Raw genomic sequence first — 27,837 nt, 5'->3', positions numbered from 1 at the left:
ATCTAAGAATCTTCCTACCATCCAATACCAAGTAAACACTTAATCTTTCTCTTACCACACTAATACACTTAATTAATTATTTTAATTAGATCTTTTACTTCGTAAACATAAGTCACCCATAATCTCTAATATTTATTTTTATCCTTTAATTTATCTCCAAACTTTCATTGTAGCTTTTGTTTCAAATTTTCTTCAATAAATACACAATAGCTTTCCCTCCTTATCCTTTATTCTTACCATTCACTTTCTTTTTTTTGTCTTATTTTACAAATCATTTTCTTTTCCATTAATTTTCCCAAAAGCAAATGTTGGAAAGGGAAAAATGGAGTATATTTTCTTACACCCATCACCCATGTCAACAAACAAACCCATTGTTATCTCATTTGTTGTATTGACTCTTTATTTCCCTCTCTTCTACCTTTCTCTCTCTTAACCTTCTATCTCTTTTGCACTTTTCTACACAAAAAAGAGGGAACCCAGAAGCTAAAGCTTCTATTAATCCAATAAAATTAGCTTTAAAATTCTTCATCTTCCCTAAAACTTAACTCTTAACTCTTAAACCCTATTTATATTCAAAGGGTTTTAGCAGTTTATTTTTTGTAAAGATTAAACCAGACTACATTAAATCATTTAATCTATTTATTCTTTTTTGTATGTTTGAAAAAGATTTACCCTTTTTGGGTATATTTGTTATTGATTTATTGTGTGTTTCTGGTTTGATAATTTCACACAAATTGGGAAAATTTGACTCCTTTTTCTGCTTGATGGGTATATTGAAAAACCCTTCAAAATTTGTACTTTATGCTAATGGTGTTAGGTAACAGCTGGTTCTCTGAATTGAACTTTTCATTGTTTTTTCCATTGGCTCCAATAAGTTGGGATTTTTAGTGAATTTTCACTAAAATTAGTGGAAGAAAAAGATGATTCAATTGTTGTTTGTGGTTTTGTTCATGGAAGGTGTTGTGGCATTTCTTCTTTTGGTGAAAATTGGTCCATTAAGAGAGTTGGTGATGAAGTGCTTGGATCAAGTGAAAATAGGGAAAGGCCCAGCAACTGTAAAGACAATTGCTGGTACAATGTCTGTGATTTTGGCTTCAAGTGTTATGAGCATCTTCAAGATTCAGAATAAAGGTGCTAAACTTGGTACTATGTCACCCATGGATCAAGTCCTTTGGAGGACCCACTTGCTTGAGGCTAGTCTTATGGGTATGACTTTACTCTTTTTGGTGATCCATTAATTTGCTTCTTTTGTCTTGTTATTTTGTTTTCATGTTTGTATGTTTTAATTCCCTGAGTTGTGGAAAAAAATATCATCATCATACCTATAAGCCCATAAGGGAGAGTGCGGTTAAAGAATCCCTCGGACCTGCAACTACTCGGAAAGCTTGTAACTTACGCACACGATGGCCATTAATAGTAATTAAAAAATAAAATAAAATACATATAAGCAAATAAAAAATTAAAAATAAAAATAGATGGTTAGAAAACGAGTAAAACTGCTATATGTAAAAGGCTAGGAACAATTAAATATTGTGGTTAACTAAGAAATCTAACAATTAGATATTTCAAGAGAGTGGATTTTAGTATTTTTATTGTATATGAAGTTGTGGATATGTTTGTTACCAGGTTCAATCAGAAGCAACCCCTTTTTTTTTGTTACTAGTAAGAGTAAGGTTGCGTACGTCCAAGCTCTTCATACCCTCCAAAACCTGCCTAGCTGGGAGTTGCATAATGTCATTGGGGTAATAGAATCTGATAGAAGTTTTGAGCGCACACGGAATTTGTAGTTGGACCCAAATAAATATTGAATTACATTACAAAATATTTGATTATATCATATAATGTATAATAATAATTTTTGGTGGGACATTTGTTCCACAACTATACACTCTTTTACTTATATTTTTACTTATATTTTTATGTGAGCTCATGTTTCACTTATCTCTCATAACCCACAAACTTTGATCAACTAATATTGTGGGATAGCCTTCTCCATTTTTGTGGCTTATTCTCTTATATTGTGAGTGTTGTATAGCACATACATATTTATACATCCTTATGTTGGTGTATTTCACCAAATACATCTTTTCTAGACTTTTCTCTAACTTTCCTAATTAATTTATGTCAATTACTATCAAATTATCTAGATTTTTCTACCATTAGCTAGATTTTTTAGATTACTTTTTAACATCTTGCTATAGGTTTTAATAGGATGAATGAACTTAGAATTTCGTCTTAATTTTATGTTACATTGTTCTGTTTCTATGATGTAAATTGTTTAATCTTGTGTGAAATTATTATGCAAGATTGACTAATGACCAATGGGCTTGTTTGGCAATTAGTATCTACCCTTTTGAATCTATCCTCTTCATATATAAAGCTTTTTCACATAGTGAACCGTCATGGGGCGAAAGCAAAGTGATGGAGGGCATACATGTGGCTAGAAGGTTTGAATAGTCGCGGGGATAGCAATGTGTAGAAAGTGTTTGGTAAACCAGTTAGTCGGTAAATGTACTAGTGAGGATAGCATATGTGTGATATGTGTTTGGTAAACTAGTAAGTTGGCAAGTGTACTAATGAGACTCTATATGCTACTCGAAATATAGGTTTAAGTTGCAATGTTGTACCTTTTGGAAAATTTCATAGTTAAGCCTACATGTTGAGTATGCTATTCACCGTTTTTTGTAAAAGCTAAACTTCTATGTTCTAGTTACCCTTGGTTTGAAAAGATGTGCTTTGGCATTGGAGATCATGTCATTCAAGGTGAGGCGAAGGCGAGGGGGTGATGAGAGGTGCGTTAGCTGCTAAAGAAGGTACATGTAAATTTTAGGGGGAACATAGTGCAAAACAACGGCATATCAAATTGTATTGGCAGAGTTGTAAAGGGATTTTCCGAATCTACTGAACTTATATTACCCACATTGTAAAGTGCAAAAAAATGCATTTTAGGTCAGTTCAAGGGTGATCTTATGGTAACCAGACTTTTAGAACATAAAATTACATGCAACCACATACTAGGGCTGATACATCACTTGAGTAGATGTGTTCATTCGGGTCATCAGGTCAATTTCAGATTACATGTTTCAGGTTGGTTTAAAATCGGATCTTGTGTCAACATTGTTTTTTCCGTGATTTTAAAGTCCTTGAAGTCAAGTCAAAGTCGGTTCAATTACAAGGTTGGATAAATATCGAATTATCGGGTCTGTTTTGAACACCTCTTGCCATATAGGATGGGAGTGAGGTAAACCATCTAGAGCACCCAATTGTATATCTTTTAGTTAGTGTCATAAACCTAGGCACATCTCCCTCTTTGATTCATTTCCAATCCTAGTTTTTATATTGTTGCAGTTTTTAGTCTTTAGTCTTAACGTCAAACATAGCAGAGCAAACAAGTCTCTCAACTCTCTTACACATAGTAAGCTTCTTCTGCCGATGAGCTATGTTCCTCGCCATCCAAATAAGTTGATCCAGAAAATGCTTATCGAAAACAGCAGCTCTGAATCTTGCTATCCTGTAAGTTTTAATCCACCATTGTGGAAGATCTTTGTTTGAGCTTGTAAGCTGCAGTAATTCAAGCAGAAAGGTAAAATATTGTGTACTTGCTGTACTATATTTGTTATGAATGACTTTAGGTTAGATGGCATGCGAAATGAGTGGCGTAGTAGGGGGTATTATAAGAAAAAGGGGAAATCGAGGGCCAAGGGGTATTAGAATGCATTAAATTGAGGAGATTAGAGAAGCAAGCAATTATTGTGATTGTAAGGCATCCTATAGTCCCATGTCGGAAAATATGATTGAGTGATACCTGAAAATTTTCTTCCTATTGTTTGGGTTTAAAACTTTGGCATTATGGTAACCTTTCTCTTCATTGCGCATAGACACCCCTCTTGAATGTATCATGGAGCATATATCGCCATGTCGGTTATGTTCACTCTTAAAAGGTTGGCATATTTTCGTCTGTTCTCAACCACTGTCACATGATTCACTAATCTCCTTGCGAATCAAAAAGCGAATTATGGTCGGTTTTGGGCTATTTTAGGATTATTTTGAGCGAATCGCGAATCCAAAAAAAGAATTAACTGACGAATCATGTTACACTGTTCTCAACTCTCGAGTCGAAACTCAACAGAGCGAGAGTGGTTTCATATCTTAATAGTTATGACATTCCGATGTCTTGCATGGAAATTGTACAATTGTAAACGAAAGTTGCTTTTCTTTACAGGATTCACTATATTTCTCGGCTTATTGATTGACCGTATGCACCATTATGTCGGTAAGCTCATCAATATTAGAAGCAAGGTTGGGACATCGAAAGAGGAAGTTGAGAAGCTCGAGAACGAAAACCAGCAGCTGAAGGAAAAGGAAGAGAAATCTTCCAAAGAATTAGCAGTACTTCAGATGCAACTATCAAAATTAGCAAATGAGATAAATGATCTAAAGGATGAATCACATGAGAAAGACAAGAAAATTGAGATCGAGGAGGCTCACGTAGTAGCCCTTCAGAAACAATCCGCGGAATTGCTCCTCGAGTATGATCACCTTTTGGAACAAAATCAATACCTTCAAATGCAACTTTTGAGTAAGTGATGATAGAATGTGAATAAAGTCCGTACAAAGAATGAGATTCGTTTGGTTAAGGTTGCTAGTGCTAGAGCCTTCTTTTTGACGAAATTGGTATCGAAAATGGTGAAAGAGCCTTCTTTTTGGTCTAGGTGTTTGGGGTTAGAATGAAGGGTTTAAATTAAGTCGATGTATGCTCGGTGATGCTAAAAGTTTTGCGAAATTGGTATCGAAAACATGTCCATATTTTGATTCATATTCATATATATAGTATTTAGACCTTGACTTTGCGCGAGAATACTGGTTGAAGACCAAGACATTCATATGCTATATACTTCGCAACCACAAAGTTTGTACTTTGATCCCATTTCAAGTGAAATATTACTTATGGTAGTTGAGCAAGCTAGACTCTTCAAGTAATAGCAATTGAATTGATTTTAGTTTTGATTCAAAAATTTATATGTAAAGGTTGGTTATGGTAAAACTAAAAGTAATATACTTATTGACTTATTGTCCATTTTTTCATAACCAGTAATTTTCAATGAAAATGCAAATGATAATTGATTTTCCTTTGTTTGGTTGTCCGTTTGGTTGTCGGTTCTAAACAATGGTAATGTGAATGATTTGTGATGTAAAGTGTTATGAAACTTTGATCATAAAAAAAATTTTGTTTTTCATAATTTCTCATTATTACCTAACATCATATTTTCATATTGTAATGCATTAGAAATTGAAATGAATATTTTGAAGAATTTGAGATGACTAGAGGAGAACAAATATGATCATTTAACTTGTCAAAAGATTTTCCTGTCGTTTCTACATTTAATATCTACTACAAACAAACTGTTTGGGACAATTGAAGTGTTGGGGATGAAAACCGGAGGGAAATTGATTTTGATTTTGTTCAATTTTTGAAGGAAAATGTTTTTGAAAAGGTCTTTTCCATCAAGTTTATCCTTTAAATTTCTTTGTCAAACTAAACAACGGAAAATGAGAAAAATAGTTGTCTAAGATGATAACCTAATATAAAGTGTACCCATTACGTTGTTTTTCATATATGACGAAATAAAAATAAGGCTGTTCCGTTAACATTGTGAATTTGCGAACGAAATTATGCAAGATTGACAATCTTTGTCTTGGCAAGCAGTTGTTCATGTTCATGTACCAGATCTCACCTTTAGATAGTATTGGTTGTATTTGTAGGGTAGAATAAGCAGGATCCATCTCATAGCTGCTACATAGAACTAGTAGTTCAGTGTGCCTCATAATGTGACCTCGGTAAATTAGAATATGTTGATCATTCATCTATTTCCGATGCAACTTGTCGAGGGTCTTACTGTCTGCAACCTCTTATCTCTTTTCTCACAAGGGTATAAAATCCCGTCATCTAACCACCCCCATACCCGATCATAGCTTCTATGAGCGGTATTAACTGGGTATGACGATATGATGATGATGATGATGAAGATGGTGATGATGATTCACAAGTCGCAACTTACCAATAATCTCCACACGAGCAGAGACCGTGCTTAAAGTGATGAAAACGCTTCACATCCCTTACAACAACCTCCCTATTTACAATTCTAGTTATGTATTTGATTGCCTCATGACAATCCCCACAAACTCTTAGATTCTTAGTAATCACTAGCTTAGTCCCCGGTTCGGTGTTCAATAGGCCAAACGCAATCGCCAATCTCTCGCTATGATTTCGTAACATGCTCGATTTTACTTCCTCATTGAGATCATGCAACACAAACCGAGTTTTTGGCACATAACCCATGACTCTCATCTCATGATCCAACTTCTCTATCAAAATCATCATTTGATCATATTGGTGATGGGTTTTATCCTCCATAAGGAAAGCATAAAGCTTACCTTTCACATCCACCATACTATAACCAGGGACTTTCTGTATGCCCATTTTTCTCATAGTTTTCCTCACTTCAGCAACTTCATCCCACTTTTTAGCTGATGCAAAAAAGTTCGCAATCAACGAATAAATGCCCGAATCATCTGGTTGAAACTCGAGAATCTTTTTAACAGCCGATTCACCAATGGAAATTCGCTTGTTTTTATGACAACCCGACAAAAGAGCAACCCAGATGGAGATTCCAACTTCGCGATCATTCATGGAATTCACTAAATCGAGGGCTTCCTCGACTTTTCCTGCACGAGCCAACAGATCAACAACACAAGCATAATGTTTCTCACTCGGTTCAATCTTGAATCGATTGATCATTTCATTGAACCAGTACTGTCCTTGCTCTACAAGACCCGAATGACCTAAAGCTGAAAGTAGAGAAGCAAATGTTGCATCATCAGGATTTATGCCGGTTTTGATCATATCATCAAAAACTGCGAGCGCAATTATTCCATGTCCATGCATTCCATAACTCGAAATCATGGTATTCCATAGTACACCATCCTTGCAGCTTATCGTATCGAATAGAACACGGGCAGAAACAAGAGCCCCACATTTCGAATACATGTCGATCACAGCAGTGGCGGAAACATTGTCGAATTCTTGCCTACGAAGAGTATAAGCATGTATCGATTTTCCCATCTTAAGGTAGCCAACATGAGAACATGCCAAAAGAACATTCACTAAAGAAGCTGAATCTGGTATGAATCCAACTCTCTGCATTTCTCTAAAAAGTTCAAGAGCTTCACTAGCTAAACCATTTTGAGCATAACCTGAAACTAAAGCACTCCAAGACACAACATTCTTTTGCCCCATGTTACAAAAAACTCTGTATGCAAAACCCAAATGACCGTTTTTTGCGTACATGTTTATGAGACTAGTATTAAAAACGACATCCATTGGAAGATTTCTTCGAATCATATAGCCATGAATTGACAAACCCATTTTCTTACAACCAATATCAATGCAAGCTTGAATTAAACCCAGCATTACAATCCCATCTCCTTGCAATCCATGTTCTTGCATCCTCCTAAAAGTTTCAATAGCTTCCATCCCTTCACCATTTTTCGCAAACCCGGTAACCATTGTAGTCCAACAAACAAGATCTTTCCTCTTGATCCCCTCAAACACTGCTTTTGCTTCTTTAATTTTTCCATCCTTTGTGAACAAATTTAACACAGAACAGGCAACAAAAGCATCATGCTTGTACCCATGATCAACTGCCTGATACCAAATCTCTTCACCCATTTTAAAATCAGACATGGTTGCGCAAGCTTTTATGGCTACTGTAAATGAGGAACTGTCAGGCTTTATTTCTTCAGATATCATCTTTAAGTAAAGATTCAGAACCTCATCAGGAAAACCCATCTTTGAATATGAAATAATTATTGCATTCCAAGCATCTACGCCTCTTTGAGGCAAATTGTCGAACAGTTGGCGTGCGAGTTTTATGTTGCCTGTTTGGGCATAGGCTACAATGAGCTTGGTTTCTGGCCATCTTTGATTGAGTAGACTGCTGGTAATGAGGAGGGCATGGACTTTAGAAACAGTTAATTTGTTCCTGCAATATGGCAATAAGGTTCTAAGGGGCTTACTCAACCACATTTATTCATACAAACGCAAATTATAATATACTACTCCATTGCTATTTGGTGGTTTATAATATACTGCTGTTTGTGTTACATTCACTCCGACCTATCGAACTTGCTACAATTTTTCATTTTGGTACGTATTTGTTTAATTTTTACCTATATATTTTCTCTCATTTTCTTTTTAAACATCTTTTTTTCTCTTTTTCATTTTCAAAATATATACATGTACTAAATATTGGGGATAAAGAGAAGACTATATGTCTCGAGTCTTTAGAAGTCTCATGTGTGGGTATTAGATAGGTTAAGGCTATCGATGATTCGATGATACTTAACTTTGGGAGTTGGGGGTACAATTAAAGGAAGATGAAAAGTTGGTGTTTTGGGGTTCATGGCTTTATTTTAAACGATTTAACGTCAATAAGCAAATTAATCTGGTTGATGAATAGTACTAAAGTCAGTATGTGTCCAACTAAAAAAATGGATAAAGTTTATAAATATTAATAATTTAACATTTTGCTCGTTCGCAGTGAATAGTCTCATCTTTAGATTATTTTTCAATAATCTAACATTTGCCCTTATTTTGCCGTGAATAATTCAACATTTGTTTTAGTTGCTGGCAGCATACCTTATTAATATCTATTATAAGTAATATGATATGTTGTGGGCATATGTATGATAAAGTTAAGATTACTAGAAAATAATCTAAATTTGAGGTTATTTACGGCAAATGAGAGAAATGATTAATTATTAATGTCGGTTTTTCACAAAGTATAAGGATACATACTTTGATAAATAATGTTCAACAAGTATTGACTCCATTTCCTTGTTCTAAATTGTATTTGTTGTACTTTATTTTCTTTATCTAACACTACAAAATTAAAAGTAAAAGGCGATAAAGGTTTTGTCGCTAAATCTGTCGCCAATAATTTTTTGTTGTCATCAAAATTATTTCTTGTCTCATAAATTGGCGACAAAATGTATTTGTACCTAGCTGACGACAACGCCTTTTTGTTGCCAGTTTAGTCGCTAAATTTGGCGACGCGTTTTATTTGTCGCCAAACTTTATTTATTTTAATGCCAAAAGAAGCAATTAAAGTGATAGAGATTGTTGCCAAAAGAGTTGAAAGTACTTAAATAAATACCCATTAAGAATAAACGCCGCTCCCAAAAACACCTCATTTACCGTATTCAAAATAAACCAAGGCAAATGAGAGTGAGACGGAGATTGAGCAAGGATAAGTTTCTATGTCCTTCCATTTGAGTATGCTGCTTAAAGTGACAATTTTCTAAACTTTAAACGCTAAACTTAACTAAACTCTATACCTTAAACTCAAAGAAACCGAGAGTATTAAACTAGACTAGACTCAATTTAATACTCCCTCTATCCCAATAAATTTGTTACACTTTTCTTTTTACTCCGTCCCTTTTATTTTGCTATAATTTTTTTTGAAATCTCTTCGTCACTTTTTTATTCTCATTCAGACGTTTCAACCCTCTTTACTACTTCTTAAACTTTGTGCGATGCTCTTTGTTGCAATCTAAAAGGGACGGAACAAGCACGAAATCTAGGGGTAAAATGGACCTAGCATTGTTGACCAGGGCGACATCTAAGAGCACCAGCGCCTGCAGTCATGTTGGCAACAAGGCTTGATGGTTTAGCTGCCAAGTTGTAGGCTTTGGTATAGCTAGAACCAGCTCCTGAGCCTGAGGTTGTAAAGAAGGCTCCATTTAAAAACAAATCACCTTCTGATCTCCAATTCCAGTTCTTCCAATTTTCTTTACTTGTCATCCTCATAGTCACCTGTTAGATACAAAACAACAAATGTAGTCATATTCTAAGCACATGTTTGAGCTCATGGTGACGTTTCATCGGCCACGTCGTAAAGGTTTTCGAAATAAATAAATCGATGTTTTCAGCTTTGTAAAAGTGTAAAAAATGTGTTTTGGGCCGTATGAAGGGATATCTTATGTTTTTGACCAATATTTAGGTGTTACGATAACCACATCACTCCCATTACCGCATCATTATTCCGTTACCACGATCACAACCATTACTGCATTTTTACACTATGTTTGAGCCTCTCAACATCCAATCGCAATTTGCGACCATTTTTTGGACTGATTGGGTGGTCGCAAATACCGACCACTTTTTCGACCACCAAAAGCCATTGAGCAACCATCAAGGGGCGAATCTAGAGCAAATTTAGTTCGATAATATCTTTAAAAATGTGTTCAAGGACAAGAAGGGTTGAACCCAAGTTCATGCATTCACATACTACAAAACTTCTATCATCTCTAAGCATATGAAATTTATTCATAACATAAATGTTCTTAGTTGACATCATTAACTGACTTTAAATTTGCCCCTGCAACCACCTGATGAATGCCTAATGAACATTCTGCGGCTGTTTTAATGATTTGTGTCTAGACACGTTTTTATAGTGAGTACTCATGAAAAACATATTTAAATTTTTATATTATTAAAAGGAATATTCTAAACTTTCAGAAAAAAATTGAAGTAACACTAATCCTTTTGTCGTGCATATATATATATATATATATATATATATATATATATATATATATATATATATATATATTTATATAGACCCGTTAGTCAGATAGTTTTACCTCTTTGGCATAAGGATAATTGGTTGAAGCAAGGTATCTATTCCCTTGGCTATAAATGGTGGGACCTTCACTTCCTCCAATGGCATACTTTTCCCAGTGGGTGTAGTCATTGTTCACAACATGTAAAGTTCCATGTCTAATCCAAGGCATCCTTTGAACAAGTCCTTCCCCAAAGTGATTGTAAGCAACGGTGACTTGCATAACTTTGTCTTTTACATACGAGTCCGAATGACCCAACAACATCACCTGTTGTAAATCATAAGGCCAACCCAATACAATTGTTAGCACTTAAGAACAAACACAAGTATTGTGATTTGATGAATATATAATTCATGTGTTTTTTTACTTGAAATGCTTTGCAAACATATATACATGTCAATGTTTTTTTATCGATTTGAGGGAAGGAGAGGTAGGTGAGGTTCGATCTCAGGTTTTTTACATGAGAAATATAATACTTGCTCTAACTGAGATAAGATCCAACTCCATATAAATGCCTCTTTAATTACATATCTGTAAGTCGATTTTGTAAAATAAAGGGGTGTTTAATGAATGATGGTTGATTGTTGGGTTTTTATTAGGTTTGTTGGTCAGTTAAAAGTATTGGATGACTTTAAGCTTGTTGGCCGGATAAAACAGGAGATGTTTAGTAAAACTATGTATATATTGCTAGATTTTTATTAGAGGAAAAGTAGGTCAACAAAACAATAAATTAATGAAAAAAAGCCAACCAAAGTGGGCCTTTTATTTTTAACTTACTGAATACTTTGTTTATTGTTTTGAACAACTAACAAATTAAAAGCTAAAATCCAAAAACCAACTAAAAAAGAATTATACAAAAAGTTAGTTACTAAACAATCCCTAATATGAAGAATCTAACAAAATCTCAATTGACTATTTTTCTACTTTAAGATAATTCACTATGATCAAAGCAACCCTTTATAATATTCTAAAAAGTTAACTTATACGGTAAAAAGAAACGAAAAAATTATAATATTAGAGAATGTGAATAACGTACCACATCGTGTTTAGTAAAATGATTGTTAGAAATAGTGATAGCAGTGGATTCAATAACAGCATCAATAAGTCCATCAGCACAATTTGAAATAGAGTTATGATCAATCCAAATATGACTCGACCCGAAAATAGAAATCCCATCACCATCAGCTATACCTCTTAACCCATAATGTGAAGGTGAACTTCTAACCATTGCATTACCAGTTGGTTTACAACCATGTATATGAATACCATGAATAATAATATTGGTAATATATTGAATAGTAAAACAAGCTCCATTAGAAATATGTATATTTGCTCCTCTTCCATCTATGGTCTTGTGACTATTCATAATAAGCTCTTGTGTTAATGTTATCACCATGTCATTTTTAAAAATGATCCAAAGAGGTTCGGTTTGGATGACTGCATGGCGCAGTGTGCCTGATTTTGGGTTCACTGCATCATCGTCAGTTGGGTCGGTGACGACATAGAATTGCCCGTCGCGACCGCCGGTGGCATTGCGCCCGAACCCAATTGCGCAATCCGCAAGACGTTTTCGGTTTTTGTGCCAATTTGAATCACATCTCCAACAGTCATCAATTGAATTGCCCGTACCACATGAGGGATTTCCTAAGTTTCTCCTTGTCGGACCGCTTCTAATGCTACTGGAAATAAAAAATTATTTTGATTGTTGATGTTATAAATGTGAAAATGATAATAAAATATAATGTAATTGAGCCGTGAAAATTACGTGAAAAAGTTTATAATTATACTTATCTTAGTTTAATTAATAATATTTTTTATAGAAGTCATTGGTAATTCGTCACCATAAGCACCCAAAACTTTGTATCGTTAATAATTCATAAGGGTTATCGAATTATTGTGAAATCAAGCAAAGACCAAATTAGTAACGAAATATGAGACTGTCTCATAGTGAGAAGAGTCCATATAAATGGTTCATTATGCTAAAAGTTTCTATTATTAGGCTATTTAACCCAAATATAAAACACGTCTCACGGTGAAACCATCTTAACATTTTTCTTTCATTGTTGATTTGATTGGTATGTTAGTGATGAAATTTCAAACACCATCGATTATTAAAATCGCAAATGAAAACAAATTTAACGAACAAATAGAGTACTGTTCACCAATAACTTTTAGTATTTTATTCACATTCTATAACTTAAAACATTGTCAAATGAATTTTTATATGATTCGTATCAATGTAAATTTTATTAACTTAAATAGACAAATGTGTAAAATCAAATAGAACTTTTGATTTGAAGAGAAGTACTATTTTATATTATAAATATATTCAATTTCAATTTCAAATTTAATCAAGAAAATTTCAAATGATTTTAAAGCAATGTAACTAATAATACCTTGAAGTGAATCTTGCATCCACGAAACTTAAAGAAAATGTGGAAATCAACAATGCAAACAGAACAAACTTTATTAGACAAATCTCATCCATTACTCTTGAGAAAATTTTCCCTCTGAATTAAAATAAATTATATAATTATCTTTTAAAGTTACAACCTTTTAAAATGATATTTGCAAAATTTAAAGGTGGGATTTACAAGAGAATGGTGAAGGTTGGTGGGTTTTATAAGAAAAAAAAAAGGTTTAAAATTCCTTTTTAAAAGGAAATTAGTAGAATAAATAAGAAAAAAAGTGGATTTACTAAGTAATTAAGTAGATAAGAAAAAAGTGGGTATAATTAGTGGTTAACAAATAAAGAAAAACAAAAGTGAGAAAAAAGTGTGTCATAAATGGTTAATAATATAAAAATAGATTTACTACAACAATAAGCGATAAAACAGGATTATAAAACTGAATTTACTAATTAAGTAATTATAATCAAATGCCTTTCACAAAAGATTTTTAATGAGTAAACAAATGGACTTATTGAGATTGACCTAAGAAAAAAAATATATATTATGGGTGTTTCTAGGCCATTAAAGTTAGAAAAGTAATAATAAATCTTTCTAAAAGTTAGAAAAGTAATAATAAATCTTTAAAAGAAAGAGAATATGAGAAAATTTTTAAGTTTTTTTAACCGTATGACGAAAAAGTAGTACTTTTTAAAAATAAATTGGTGCTTTTTGACAAAAAAAATATTATTTTGAGAAAAAAAATTCGAAAAAAAAACAAAACTGAAAAAGAAGTGCTGTTTTTTACATTAAAAAATGTTACTTTTTGGAAAAACTTGTTACTTTTCAAATATTAATAAACTAAAAAAATTAATAAAGTAAAAAATGTTACTATTTTAAGATAAAAAATTATTACTTTATGACAAACACATGTTACTCTATATTATTTCTTTTCAAAAACATATTTTTTTTTTCTAAAAGTAAAGTAAAAGTATCACTTTTTTTTAATAAGTAATACTTTTTTATCAGGCAAATTAATTCTCGCGGTTCTCATATATATATATATATATATATATATATATATATATATATATAGAGAGAGAGAGAGAGAAAGAGAGGGGAGGAATTCATTGAGAAAGGGTTGATAATGAGAAGGGAAGAAGGACTCTACACCCTTGATTTCACTAAAATAAAAAAAATCTATGGTCACGAATGAGCCAAAAACTCATAATTGTAAAAATAACTATGTTACACAGAAAGATAACTATCAAATAATTTTTTAAATAAACTTAATTTATAACATAATATCCTTTTTTGTATATATATATCTTAACCAAACAAAATCAAGCAAAAATCTTTCTCACTCTTCTCATTTTAAAATCCTTATTTGATCCTATATATATATATATATATATATATATATATATATATATATATATATATATATATATATATATATATATTACTTTTTTATTTGCGGAGTATGAAAATATCTAGAAAAAGAAATGCCACGCGGTCACATCTAACTTGTAAAAATGCTTCATTTAACAAAGCTCTATAAAGTCATTTTTGTCATTTCACAACAAAATTAATACTAAGAAAAGAACCTTGACTATATCCTTTGTAATACTCAAAAAGAATCAACTTATTTGCTCAATTCTACAATTTGTCCACAAAATCTCCATCAACTACCACATCTACCAGTATTTACAAGAAAAAGCAGTCTGATATCGGATCGTATACAACGTTCCATGAGTAGCAAAAACCCGATACAAGATGTAACCGGGCAAAATGAGTAAACACGTTCATGAGCATCGAACATCTTGGGCAGCGAGTGAATTGTTAGCCGTATGTTTCTAACAGTGATATAGATAGCACCATAGACATGATTTTGGAAGTGCTTAAGCTGGTAACTGAAGTTTACTGTTGTTTCTCCAGCTGCAGTGCGACACAAAATCGTCAGGCAACATGAACGACTTGAGATTAGAAGCAATGAAATGTGTAATATTAAACCGCGTTTACCTCTGGAAGTAATAGTAAAAGAAGTCGGCATTCAACAATGTCTGAACAATTCCAGCGACACATGCTGCGAATTTGATAAACAACGATAATCAGAGAATGGAAGAACGTAAATAAAAATGGAGGAAAGCGAAATGCCTTCTCTCCTCGCGAATCACGTATTGGGAAAGCGAATTATGATCGAGTTTGGGTTATTTTTTAACCATTTTGAGCGAATTACGAAATAAAAAGGCGAATCAGCAAGGAAATTATGTTAGACGGCTTCTCACCCATCTTTTACAAAGACAATTAAATCTAGCTTTAATAAATTCTTAATCTTTTACAAAGACAATTAAATTTAGCTTTAATAAATTCTTACTGGAGCAGGCAATACACATTTCTAATTTGAGAGTAAAGGAAGCCCATATCTTTGTACGCGCATACTAGAGATGTTCATTCGGGTCAACGGGTTGATTTCGGGTCGGTTTAAAATCAGGTTTAGTGTTTACATTGGTTTTTACATAATTGTATATCTTTTTAATAGGGTCAAATCAGATTCGGTTCTGAGATCGGATGAAAACCGGATCATCGGGTCTGTTTTGAAGAGCTCTAGCGCAAACCAAAGGACAAAGGTCAATAACCAATATCAAAGAGCTGGTGCCAATGCCATGGCATGTGGTGTGCTTACGGAGAAGCAGATCGAAGATGAGATTGAAGCATAAAGTCCACGAGATGTATGTTAAACTTTGCAACGTATTCAATATCGGTCACAGAATGATCAAAAATCAAAAACATACATCAAAATCATCAATTCTATCACACTGCATAGCAACTAATATGACGAGAAAGTAAGAGAAATGACGCAAACAAAAGAAAAGAAAACATACGTATCCAGTGGACATAATGAGTCTCAGTGAAGTAACGATAAATCCAGTTAAGGATGTACAATGCGCGGTATGCTCTGCAAGAAAAAAAAGCCACAAATAATGAGTCTAAACTGTATATCATGCTTTAAAACTTTCCTATGATTCCGATTTAGTAACTTTAGACATAAAAGTGCATATGATTTACTAAGTCATTTGAATCCAAAACCAAAACGCAATAAATCCTTGGCTCCATCTGTATAGTGTTGGGCATAATTTAGTTATATTTTCAGTGTGTAGTAAATAATTCACTGAACTCAAACCAACCAGATGCATCCCTATGTAGTTTCACATTGAAGCTTCGATTAATACTTAGATTTACAAAGCCAAGTACAATGCCGCATTAATCATGAAAAGTTCGTACTAAAAGATACAAGCATAGTGCAAAAACAAGGTCGCGTCATATCGAAACACCCATGTTGTAAAGGTTTTCAAAGTTACCGAACAAATGATACCCGAGCTGTTAAGGTGTAAAAAAGCGCGTTTTTAGGTTGTATCAAAGGATATCTCATAATTTTTGCCGATATTTGGTGATAACACAATCGCATCACTCTCGTTAACGCATCATCATGTCGTTACCACAATCGTGGTCGTTACCGCATGTTTGCATTATGGGTACCTGTAGAACACAATCTATTGCACTTGTAATCGGAGTATAATGATCACTTCTGTTTGTACATATCCAATACATAGCTATGCAAAGGAACTAAAGTCATGTTTAGTTCACACACAGGGTTCACACACCCCAAGTTCCTCTCTCCGTCTACAGTCTACACCAACCAATAGCACATAGCTTTCTTTGCCAGCACATTCCCCCAACGACCCCGCAAGTGACAACCACCCATAAGATCACTCTCTTCACTCTCGTCTCTCCCTCACCACAACCATTTGGATCTTCTGATGTTAATGTATCATCTCATGTCCCTTTTCTTTTAACTGACCAAATCATCTAATTACTAATTACGACTTTATCAACCTAGGTTGATGTTCACTATGAGGACATCCGCAGTTCCGTCTCTGAATCTTACAAAGCACAAAGAAGAAAACACTAGCGCGAAACCAATCTCAAGTCAGAGACTAGGACCAACACAAATTGTCCGCAGAACCTCTATTCATCTCTATTCCTTGTCTATCATAATGATTCTCTATGGAAGAACACTAGAAAGTAGAAATAAGTCCCCCCCAGAACAAAAACATTTGATCCTCTGAAGGAAAAACGGAAGAAAAGGATTAGAATAACTAGCGACAAGCACATATCCAATAACATATATCCCAAGAAACCCTTTTCCTTTTTTCTCAAATAGCCCAACAGATCAAGATGGCTAAGATAAATATCCTGAGTCTACTTAAACTGACAAAACAATTCTAGGTCAATTACCTTTACTTAGTCTCATCATTCGCTGCAGTAGTTTTCAGTAGTTAGTTAAATAAACAAGGGTATAAAGGTATCGGTTTTTCGAGAAGAAAGAGCACTACATGATAAGAGTCAATAACACACATACAACATCATACATCAACAAGACAATAACTTGAAAGAATGTCATTTACTCAGCTACAGCGTAACTGACACCTCCATACCCCTCCCCCCGTTCCTCAATCATATCATACTTTACGAAGGAAAATAATCAAAACTGAAGAGCACAAAGAAAGATTTGGCAGCATACCCAAGAAGAAATACATAATGTCCAGTGAGGTTGTCAATGTTTCTAGTTCTCTGCAACAATACTAACTGGGGAAGGATAGCAACTGCTTCTAGGTATAAGGAAAATGTCCACATGACCTGAAATCATGCAGTAAAACATGAAAAAAATACAAAAAAACGTTTTTTTTTTTTTTTTTTTTTTTATTTTTTTTTTACCTTTTGCATAGCAACAAATTCATAAATAAAAACTCAATGTGATGCAAAGAAGTGTATTACCTCTTTAAAAGTGAATTTCTCATTGGCAAGACAAGCCAGGACTAAGCAAGGCAGTACTAAGAACCAATGTCGGAAGGTATCTTGGTCCTTGTCATACGACCTTTTGACAATTTCGTGACTTCTAATGTACCAAACAATTGAAAAGGAGCTGCTGAGGAATATTAGCTTCATGATAGTGTTATAAAGAGATATGAAATCCGTAAAGATATCCAAGTAACGAGTCACAAAAACAATTGAATAGAGTTCTTGTGTCTTCAAAGAAACACCTATACATGATAAAAAGTGCAATCCACAAAATGTAAGTTGACTAGATTAAAACAATTGCATATAGTTAAAAGCTATTCAGCTTAAGAAGGAATCAGACAAGCAAAGAAAATGACCATAACATACTTAAAAGGTGCGACACCACAAAACATTGATATATAACCAATACGGTATCTAAGTCACCAATCACCGCCTTCCGAAAAAGAGAAAATCTGAATTAGTCTAGAGCACTATTAAAGACACACTATATAATAAGTTCATACCTAATTAACCTCAACAAATTCTCTGTCCAGTAATGTATTCACCAACACATAAGGAAACAGCTAACACATTGAAAAACACTGGGATAGACAACTTTTAAGATAGGTTGTTCAAACCAATGCGTTTCTCCTGGTATTTGGTTCTGTAATAGTCCCTCTATATTAGTGACATTTGGTTTTGTCACTATTTATACATCAACCTTAATTTGTACTTTGTCTTCAATCAATAAGTTAAAAATATTCAAGTGGAATCTTGTTTGATTCGTAATTCGCCTCCATCCAAATTTTACTAATACTCTTACTACCCCATGGGGTTTGCAACATTCTTTTATGTATCTCATGAGTTATGCGACATTTATATTTTTTGTCATAACACACTTTTTCTTTAATTTCCATCTACACATGTAATTTATCTTTTTATCTTGTTTACACATTTCTCATTTCCCCAAAAGTATACCTTTTACCTATTTTCCCTCTTTCATTGTTTTGCACAAAAAATGAACTTGTTGCAAACCCTATGTCACAAAGAGTATCAACTTTTTATAATTTATAAGTTTTTTTTCGCTAAGGGAATGGATATTTTATTGGGGTAATGTCCTTTAATAGAGTAATTATAGGTTTTAATGTAGGAATGATAAATAAGTTATAGATTATATTAAGTTATTATAGGTGGAGTCTTATCTAAAAATAGTAATGAGGTAAATTCACTATGATGGATTAAAATAGTAATGATGTAAAATCAGAGGGACGGAGAGATCATACACAATAACACATGGATTCAATTAGTGCATTAGATGATAAGCAGAACCACATTTACATAGAAATGGAGGGAGTATGTCATGGACATAAACAGTCGGTGCAGAATGAGAAATCGCAATCCTTGCCCAATTCTATTGAACAAGATACAATATCACAATCCCCATAAATTCTTCCTCAATAAGTTCACTACTCATACAACTCTAAAACACCATTTCAACTACCCATTACATAAAAAATTCCCAGAAACACAACTCCATACTCCAAACTATTTTCCTTAAATTCCCAGAACCACAACATGATATATATATATATGTATATATATATATATATGTATATATATATATATATATATATATATATATATATATATATGTATATATATATATATATATATATATGTATATATATATATATATATATATATGTATATATATATATATATATATATATATATATATATATATATATATATATATATATATATATATATATATATATATATATATATATATATATAAAAATTAACACTAGAAGCTCATACCCATTGCCGCCATTTAGTAACGACAACTAAACAGGCCGAAAGAGAACAATTGTGTGGGCTAAATAAGTAAAGAAAGTAAGGGTTCATTGACAAATTTACAAGTGACGATAATAATACTCCATAATGAAACAGACAGAAAACACAAGGATTAAGAAATGGGAAAAGTACCAGCACAAGATTTGATGGTATGGATCTTCAGAAGCAAGACAAGAACACTAGCCAGATGGGTCATATCACCAGCTAATCTGAATATATTCATCTTGTAAAATTTTGATCAGAAATCCAAAATCACTTCTGATAATATATAATAATGTAGAAAACAACACAAACTTTCACTGATGATTTTTTAAAATTAGATCAAAAAGGATTTGTGATGGGTTCTAATGATGTTAGATTGTTGGGGTTTATCCTCCTTTTGTTGATTCTGCTTAGGATGTGAAGAGGAGGAGAGCGTGAGAGTGAGAGTGAGAGTGAGAGTGAGAGTGAGAGCAGGGGAGGAAGGAATGGTGGTGTTGCAAAATGCAAACTATTTGTACGAGTTAAGAAATAAGAGTTTGTTATTACTTATTTCTTCCGTTTCTATTTACTTGCAACTTGTTGCTTTTTCATCCAATTTAATATTCTAATTTAATTTTTAATATTTCTAATTATATTTAAAAAAATTATAAAAATTTAATATTAATAATCTTTGCAATGAGACGAATCAAACAAGATCTCACTTAACTATATTTTAACTTATTGATTTAAAACTAATCACAAATTAAGAGTGGTAAATAAATAGTGCTATTTTTCTAATGTAAGCAACTAATTTAAAACGGAGAAAATATTAGTTTTGTTATTTATAGCAACAAATATCAAAACCCAACAAAAATATAATATTTTTTTATTAAAGCCTTTTTAAATTTTAAATTTCATTTTGTATTTTCTTTTTGTTTTAAATATTATTTTATTTTTAAATATAAAAAAACAATCATTATTGTTAAACATGCAACAATTTTTGGAGTAAATGTGTATTTAGTTATGCTTATTTAATTAATCGTATATTGATAAGTGCGATTATTTGCATTTATTCATGTTATTTTTATGCAACTTATGTGATGTTTTAGTGGATTTTAAGTAGTGTTGATAGTGTTATTTGATATTTTTGTCTCATATGTTTAATATTGTATTTTATATAATTTTGAGGTAAAAATCGGAGTTTTATTAGGTTCTGGGGGTAATAAGAGGGTGAAGGCTTGAAGAACTAACCTAAGACCCCTAAAAGAAGTGAAGAGATCGAGCCAAACAAGCCCAAAGGGAAAGAAACGAGTCGTAGCTAAGAAGCATTAAAAAGCCACGACTCATCGCTGAGCAAATGGAGTCCAGAACAAAAGCGACGAGTCGTCCCCATTCAGCCACGACTCGTCGCTTATCCACTGAAGTCATCAGAGCATTCTAGAGCCAAAGCAACGAGTCGTTCCACATATGCCACGACTCGTCACATACTTATTGATCTATGCATATCAATCCAGAGGCTAAGCGACGAGTCGTCTCCAACTTGCCACGACTCGGCGCACATTCACTGAACTCACATACCCCTGATGTCACGAGTCGTCACCAGCACGTCAGGTGCCTTTTTCGTGCGTTTTGACGGTTACTTTTTGGACCCACTATAAATAGTGGTAGTTGTTTTTTTATCATTAAGTCAGTTTTAATTTTTAATTTTTCAGAATTTTTCTTTTTGTTCTTCTTCTTTGAGGGCTTTCATTGTTGAACTCTGCTGTTAAATTTTTATTTTTCATTGCAATTTGCGTTTATGTTCATCTCAATTAGTAAGTGTTCTTGCTTTATTACTTATTTACTTGTCTTTTTGCATTAAATTATTCGTCATTCTCATGTGTAGTATTTCAATTAGGTTTTTATTCATCATTAATTGCATGTTTATCATCATGTCTAGTGAGTAGTTTTCCTCTCTAGGGTTAGGGTAAAAACCCTAATTCGAAGCATGGGATGATATTTTATCGATTAATTGTATGAAATTTGGGTCTATGATTAAACCTATGCTTAATAAATCTTAGTTTAAATATCTTTATTAACCTTTTTAATAAAACAGAAGTTTGAGATTAGGATTAATTTAGGATTAAGATATATTTAAGTTAAATTCCTATTAGTTTAGCCAATAAAATGAAAGTTTGAGGATTAACACTAGTAAGGTCTTAAACTGATATTGATCAATAGAGCGCGGAAGCTTGAGGTTAATTAGATCACGTTTAATTATACCAATGACTCAAATTCATACAACTATGAGAGTAATTGACTCCCATGTTAAAATTAGGTGATTTCCGACGCCCTAGATTTGTCATATTATTATTATCTTCGTATTAATCATCGTCTTAGCTTTAGTTATTAGTTTTATTTGCATTGTAGTATTAGTTTCTCAACCCAACAACTTGTTGATCCGTGTCTCGTAGTCATAAATCGAACAAATTAGTTAACTCGCTTCCCTGAGTTCGACCCGTTTAGCTACACATACACCGCGCGCTTGCAGTTAATAAAATTTACACATCATATATCTTCCGGTCTTTTGAAATTCAAAACTCCTTATGAAAAATAAATGTTTGATAAAACGTTTCAATTCTGCAGCCCCTAGTTGTTGATGATATTGAAAATTTGAAGAAGATAAGATTTTTAAGCAAAAAATTTCAATATAGAAGCTTCGGTGAAACTTAATTTAAAAAATAAGCGCCTGCAGCCCAGACCTTAGATAGGCGTATGTTTGTAGTTAGTAACAGCGAACCAATAATTTAGTAAAAAAAGTCACTGAGTAACTGTGAACAAAGAAGTCGTCAAAAAAAGTCAAACATCTATACTTCTGTACGAATGGATAATGGTGTTCCATCGGATCGTGGTCTTCGTGTAAAACAACCAAATTCAAGCAATTATGCCTCTTGTTGCCGGAATGGGAGTCTTCTTCCAGGATGCCAATGCACGAAATCATAGACAAAGCAACAAGCTTATAATAGTATAAACAATATGTTATCATCAATTACATCTTCCATGTAAGTTCTAACAGATCTCCATTCAATTCAAAAAAGAAATTCTTAAAGATACCCTCTATATAAAACAAATTTTTGATCTATCATCCAAATTCTAACCATGCATATATAGTTCCATTATCTATTATAGACTACTAGGAAATACATACATGATAAAAAGTTCATAATCAAAAGATCAAAACCAAAAACATATGTTCATTTTTGAGCTGAAAAAGGCACATATCCATAATTCATGACTGGTTTCCCCCAGCAATCGGGTTTTCCTTAGCCACGACGATGGTCATTGAAGCATTTATCCTTAGAAGATATCGAGAATCTCCAAGATGAAATTATTGCAAAGTGGGCAGTTACCTCTCTGAACAAATAGCTCCCTGGAACATAACCTGCAAAATGTATGGCCACAAGGAATGAAAGCAGCACCTTTATGCCTCACCATACACACACAACATGAAAACTCTTCTTTCCCTGCATCCTCATCATTGTCTTCCTCCTTTGCCTCTTCCACTTCTTCCTCTTCTTCATCATCCAACCTATATGTGGGTCCGCTGATCCCAGCTTGCCGGTCTGTCTCCTCCAACAAATCCATCAATGACATCTGCATTGGCTGGCCTGAAGGGGGCCTCAGACCAGGAATCTCCACTTCATCCTCATCCTCGTCCTTGTCCTCATCCTCATCTCCGTCTTCCCCAAGAGACCCTTCACTTGCATCATCCTCATCCCTATCCTCATCTAATTCCCTCGACAGCCTTCTGCGAGTCTGCTCTCTCTCAGCTGCCAAAGCCGCAGACAGCCTGAAACTACCCCCACTCCTAGGGGATCCACCACTGTCAACCTCCCTTAACGTTAGGTCATCAGCTGGAGCAGTATCCACCCGCCTATGTGAATTGCTCCTAAGAGAGTTTCTACTTGCCATCATTAGTCCTATAGTAGACACTCTCGTATCAGGTATCACGTCTGATTGTGGAACTGGCAGAGACGATATCCAACGCCTAGAATTGGGATTCTGATTCTGCTGACTTTGATTCTGATTCCTCTTGAGTTTAAGCCTCTCTTTGAATGACTTCCAAGTTGTCTTGTTATTAGAGGTACCTTTAGGAGAAATTGTCTCGTTGTTACTGATGATCTCAATGAGAGTTCGTACAACAACGTTACCAGGGTTTTGTGATTTCTTGTCACTATTAAGTACAGCACCTAATGTAATGTTTGAAACCCGTCTGGGGCTAATAGTGTTGGTCCGTGTAACAGAGTTATTGATAAATTCGTTGTTGATAGCATCAGAGACGTCTGCTGCAATGAGGCTATCACGAAGAGACGAATGTTGGGAGATCAACCTCCTAGAAGCAACAGCAGTAGCTATGCCACTACCGTCACTGTCCATTCAATCTGATTTCCATACATTTTTTCCCACAACACACAAAAGTTTCGTCAACTTCATCACATTTTTAACATTATCAATTTACATTCTATTGTTCGATATAGTATGTAACATATCCTGGGATACTATCATAGGCCGTGATAGAGTATAAAACACCTCTCAACTTTCAACTTTTAAAGCTGGAAGGGGCGGCCTCTAAAAGGTTTTGGATCATTTTATAAAATTAAAATATTATCTTTTACATTTTAAAATAAATTAAGTATAATTTTTAAACAAGAGGATGTGATTTCAAACCTTGGCAAATATGTTATGTAATCTATCATTGTCTGAATTTTAATGGTAAAACATATAAGGCCAATCAATCTCAATTTTTTATTTTCATACATTTCCAAGAGCATACAGAAAATGACAATCAATTGAACAAAAAAAAAGCGAACGAAAATAAGAGATTGTAACAATTCGTCGTTTCAGAAGATTCCCTTTGAAAGACATCTCTGTTTTTTAGAATTCACAATTCTGTCATTCCTGAGTATACTAAGCAATTAACATATAATCTTCATTAATTACATGATATTTGATAATGCTGCATTAATGCCTATGTAATGTTGCAGGACAAACTAATAAGTGCAACTAAAGATTTTCGGAATTTAAAAAATAAAGAGTATCTCAAACTACTCACAAGATTGAACAAAATTGTGGAAATTTAGCTGAAAATAAGACTCATAATACAAAATCGAACAATTTGTAAAACAAATCCATGTGAAAAGCTCCAATAATTTCAATAAATTGAAAATGATTTCAGTAAGGAAGGGAGAGAAGCGTGATGATACCTAAAGTTGGCCGTAATGTCGAATAAAAAAGACGGATCACCACTTCAGATCTGATTGTTGAATGAGCTTCAATGGCAGGAAAATTTGATGAAATTGCCGCAGGAAATGTGAAAAAGGAAGATGATGGGATTTAGGAAAAGCAAAAAGAGATTAGAGAATAATGGAGATGAAAAATTGTGGGAAATCTTTGTTGTTGAATGTTGATGTTTGTGTTGCGCAATCTATTTTTGACTTTTGGTACATATACAAATTGCATGGTAATAATAAGAAAAAAAAAAAAAAAAGGTAAACGGCTATCAGAATCTGAATCTCGATTCTCACCTATAATTTTATGATCTTACGACTTCAAAATAGGAGACCGATCCGAATTATAGGTATGATCTTAATATTGATAGAATCGTGCGATTCTATTTAACTCGAGAATTTAGATACGATTCAACGATCAGATTCTACAAGGATCTACAAGGTGAGCTTCAATTATAAAACAATTCATATAATCCAGATTTAAGTTATGCATAAATAGAGATATGTAAAAATAATTATATTATTACCATTATAAAATTTAAGTTTTTTCTAATTCACAGTTTAAAAATGATTAATAAAAGTATTTTATTTCAAAACTTAACAAACAAAGTCAAATCAATTTTTATTTACACCTTAAAATTTAAAAAAGAACAAATATAATTGCTAATTACTTATCTAAAGCACAACCATACATATATGTAAGATCACATGATCCTACGATCCGAGTTTACCGATTTCGATCTTAACCCCTCAACGATTCTATGTAGAATTCCGATCTTATCAACCTTGGTGCTAAAGATTATCATATGATGAGAATAACGAAGATCAAATGGATTTGGGTTTGGGTTTGAATTTAAAATTAAATGAGTTTAAATTTTGAGAGTTATTCTTGTGGGAGATCATAAGCCAACCTCAAAACAAGTCCATAAGCTAAAAGTTTTTATATTGGGCTATTTAATCTAAGTATGGTGCCGGTGGGACATTTTGTAACTTTACAGCTAATCTTTTATAAGACCGTCTAACCGTGAGATGGGTCCATACAAACGGCCCATCAATAAAAAAACATTAAAAAAAATAAAAATGTAACTCCAAGGAAGTGGGTTTTTTAAAAAAACAAATAAATGTAAATACTTTTTTTGTTTAACCGCGAGATGACAATGGTGAATTAATGTATTATTATTACCAAATTTGAAATATACACGTTATGATAAATGTGGATATTGATGTTAGTAATAATCACCAAATGTGTAAATGATCTTAATATTATTCATATTACACCAAATGGGAATTTATCAAAATACTTATTTTAGAGAATTATATACTTTTATATTTTCAGTTATAAGTTTAGAAAATCTCTTTTACATTTTTCTAAATTCTCTCAAATACAAAGTGAAGTTTTTAAAGATTAGTTACCTTTAATGATTTCAAGAAAAAAACTTATTCATAAATATCGACAACTTATACAGAATTTAAAAGTTTATGGTTATAAAAATTATACTTTAATGCTGAATCTAACTTAAAAAAATATAGAAATAAAAATTGAGAAAAATGTTTAAAACCTTTGTTTTCATAAAATTAATGATGAGCATCAAGATCACATGATATGTTGTCATATCAAAAACTTTTACAACCTACTATGTCTCAACGCACTTAAAATTTATGTTTCATGTAATATTTAAAGCTTTTATTTTTTAAAAATATGTACAATCAAATATGTTGTGCTATGTCTACAACATCACCTCCTCTAATGGAAAGTTTTTGGCATGACTTGTTTCTAACAAAATACATCATATGGTAGAAAGTGTAATGATAAAAGAATATTTGATATTACATCTATAATAATATATAGTAAAAAGTGTAATAATATATAGTATAAAAGAATAATATATAGTGTAATGATAAAAATAACTTCATAGTAACAAAAATTTTATTCTTGCCATTTACAAAAATAATAAAATTTTTCTATTTTCTTATTTATAAGAGATTCTCTAACCGTACCCGGATCAAAAGGATGGTTTTAATGGTAAGATTTGAGAATTGAACCACAAAAAGTACACATAACAGCTCTCCAAGACTTCCAATAAAAGGGAACATGGCAAAATCTAGTAGATGTCTTCATAACGGCAACACTAGCACCACCACCACACCGCGAGCACGTTCCGGCAGCCGGTTTGCTGCTCGTTACGTGCCGTTTTTGATCCACTAGGAAGCAAAAACACACCATTATTTCTCCAACTTTGAAGCTTCAAAACTTACCTGTATTTTTAAGTTTGTGTTTGGTTATAAGTTTGAGGATGGTCTTTATAGAAAAAGGCAAGAGTTTCATTTATTTACTAAGTTGGTAGTTAGTTGATTTAAACCAAAAAAATACCCAAATTTTTAGATAAGATGATCTTTATTGGACTGATTCATATATATTTAGTTTGTTAAAATGATTATTTATCATTTTTAAGTTATCAAAAAGAGAAATTGGCTGATTATATGGATCTGTTTCATAGTGAGATGATCTCATATAAGACGAGCTGAAAAAATAAGATAATAAAACAAAATTATACTCTCTGCAATTCACACTAATTGTCTTATTTGGTTTTTACGCTGTATCCATGCACTAATCAATCCAAAGTATCTCTAGCTGTATATAATTAAAAATCATAAAAAATACATTGAGACAAATCAAATCAAATAATATCCCACTTCATTATATTTTGACATCTAATTAAGAATAAAATACAAATTAAAAAATGATTGATTAAATAGTGTTAAAAAATCAAATGAGATAATTATTGTAAATCAGAGTATAAAAATAGTAAGGGAAGTTGATAGTTGGTACATGGCATTTG

The 27,837-nt window shown here is 32.8% G+C and overlaps 6 protein-coding genes across 7 annotated transcripts; 1 reads left to right on the top strand and 5 right to left on the bottom strand.

Annotated features, from left to right (window-relative positions):
• The first annotated feature begins 300 nt into the window (after nt 1-300).
• LOC130827337 (uncharacterized) lies at nt 301-5,136 on the top strand. 2 transcript variants are annotated; one of them, XM_057693018.1, is made up of 3 exons: nt 301-817; nt 958-1,206; nt 4,223-5,136. In XM_057693018.1, exons 1-3 carry the CDS (start codon nt 802-804, stop codon nt 4,585-4,587), a joined length of 630 nt encoding a protein of 209 aa, XP_057549001.1. In that variant the 5' UTR covers nt 301-801; the 3' UTR covers nt 4,588-5,136. The 2 variants fall into 2 exon arrangements, with proteins under 2 accessions (XP_057549001.1, XP_057549000.1); XM_057693017.1 differs by having other exon boundaries at nt 303-1,206; nt 4,223-5,135.
• Nucleotides 5,137-5,375: 239 nt separating this feature from the next.
• Nucleotides 5,376-8,417, bottom strand: LOC130827359 (putative pentatricopeptide repeat-containing protein At3g25060, mitochondrial). Its single transcript, XM_057693053.1, has one exon. It carries the CDS (start codon nt 8,084-8,086, stop codon nt 6,056-6,058), a length of 2,031 nt encoding a protein of 676 aa, XP_057549036.1. The 5' UTR covers nt 8,087-8,417; the 3' UTR covers nt 5,376-6,055.
• A 772-nt stretch (nt 8,418-9,189) lies between these two features.
• On the bottom strand, nt 9,190-13,171 carry LOC130826668 (probable pectate lyase 8). Its single transcript, XM_057692237.1, has 4 exons — nt 13,080-13,171; nt 11,720-12,362; nt 10,705-10,950; nt 9,190-9,874 (listed from the first exon to the last, which is right to left on the bottom strand). Exons 1-4 carry the CDS (start codon nt 13,169-13,171, stop codon nt 9,656-9,658), a joined length of 1,200 nt encoding a protein of 399 aa, XP_057548220.1. The 3' UTR covers nt 9,190-9,655.
• A 1,538-nt stretch (nt 13,172-14,709) lies between these two features.
• LOC130826949 (ER lumen protein-retaining receptor-like) lies at nt 14,710-20,083 on the bottom strand. Its single transcript, XM_057692589.1, has 6 exons — nt 19,902-20,083; nt 17,910-18,175; nt 17,656-17,771; nt 15,956-16,029; nt 15,093-15,156; nt 14,710-15,008 (listed from the first exon to the last, which is right to left on the bottom strand). Exons 1-6 carry the CDS (start codon nt 19,990-19,992, stop codon nt 14,972-14,974), a joined length of 648 nt encoding a protein of 215 aa, XP_057548572.1. The 5' UTR covers nt 19,993-20,083; the 3' UTR covers nt 14,710-14,971.
• Nucleotides 20,084-22,711: 2,628 nt separating this feature from the next.
• On the bottom strand, nt 22,712-25,427 carry LOC130827536 (uncharacterized). The gene is made up of 2 exons (XM_057693274.1): nt 24,974-25,427; nt 22,712-24,151 (listed from the first exon to the last, which is right to left on the bottom strand). Exon 2 carries the CDS (start codon nt 24,144-24,146, stop codon nt 23,067-23,069), a length of 1,080 nt encoding a protein of 359 aa, XP_057549257.1. The 5' UTR covers nt 24,147-24,151; nt 24,974-25,427; the 3' UTR covers nt 22,712-23,066.
• Nucleotides 25,428-26,507: 1,080 nt separating this feature from the next.
• LOC130827287 (uncharacterized) lies at nt 26,508-27,246 on the bottom strand. Its single transcript, XM_057692955.1, has one exon. It carries the CDS (start codon nt 27,219-27,221, stop codon nt 27,015-27,017), a length of 207 nt encoding a protein of 68 aa, XP_057548938.1. The 5' UTR covers nt 27,222-27,246; the 3' UTR covers nt 26,508-27,014.
• Nucleotides 27,247-27,837: the final 591 nt, after the last annotated feature.

This window comes from Amaranthus tricolor, chromosome 11, assembly GCF_026212465.1.
Source record: "Amaranthus tricolor cultivar Red isolate AtriRed21 chromosome 11, ASM2621246v1, whole genome shotgun sequence".
Taxonomy (NCBI): domain Eukaryota; kingdom Viridiplantae; phylum Streptophyta; class Magnoliopsida; order Caryophyllales; family Amaranthaceae; genus Amaranthus; species Amaranthus tricolor.
The sequence above is the reverse complement of the archived record's forward strand: the minus strand, read 5'-3'. Positions and strand labels throughout refer to the sequence as shown.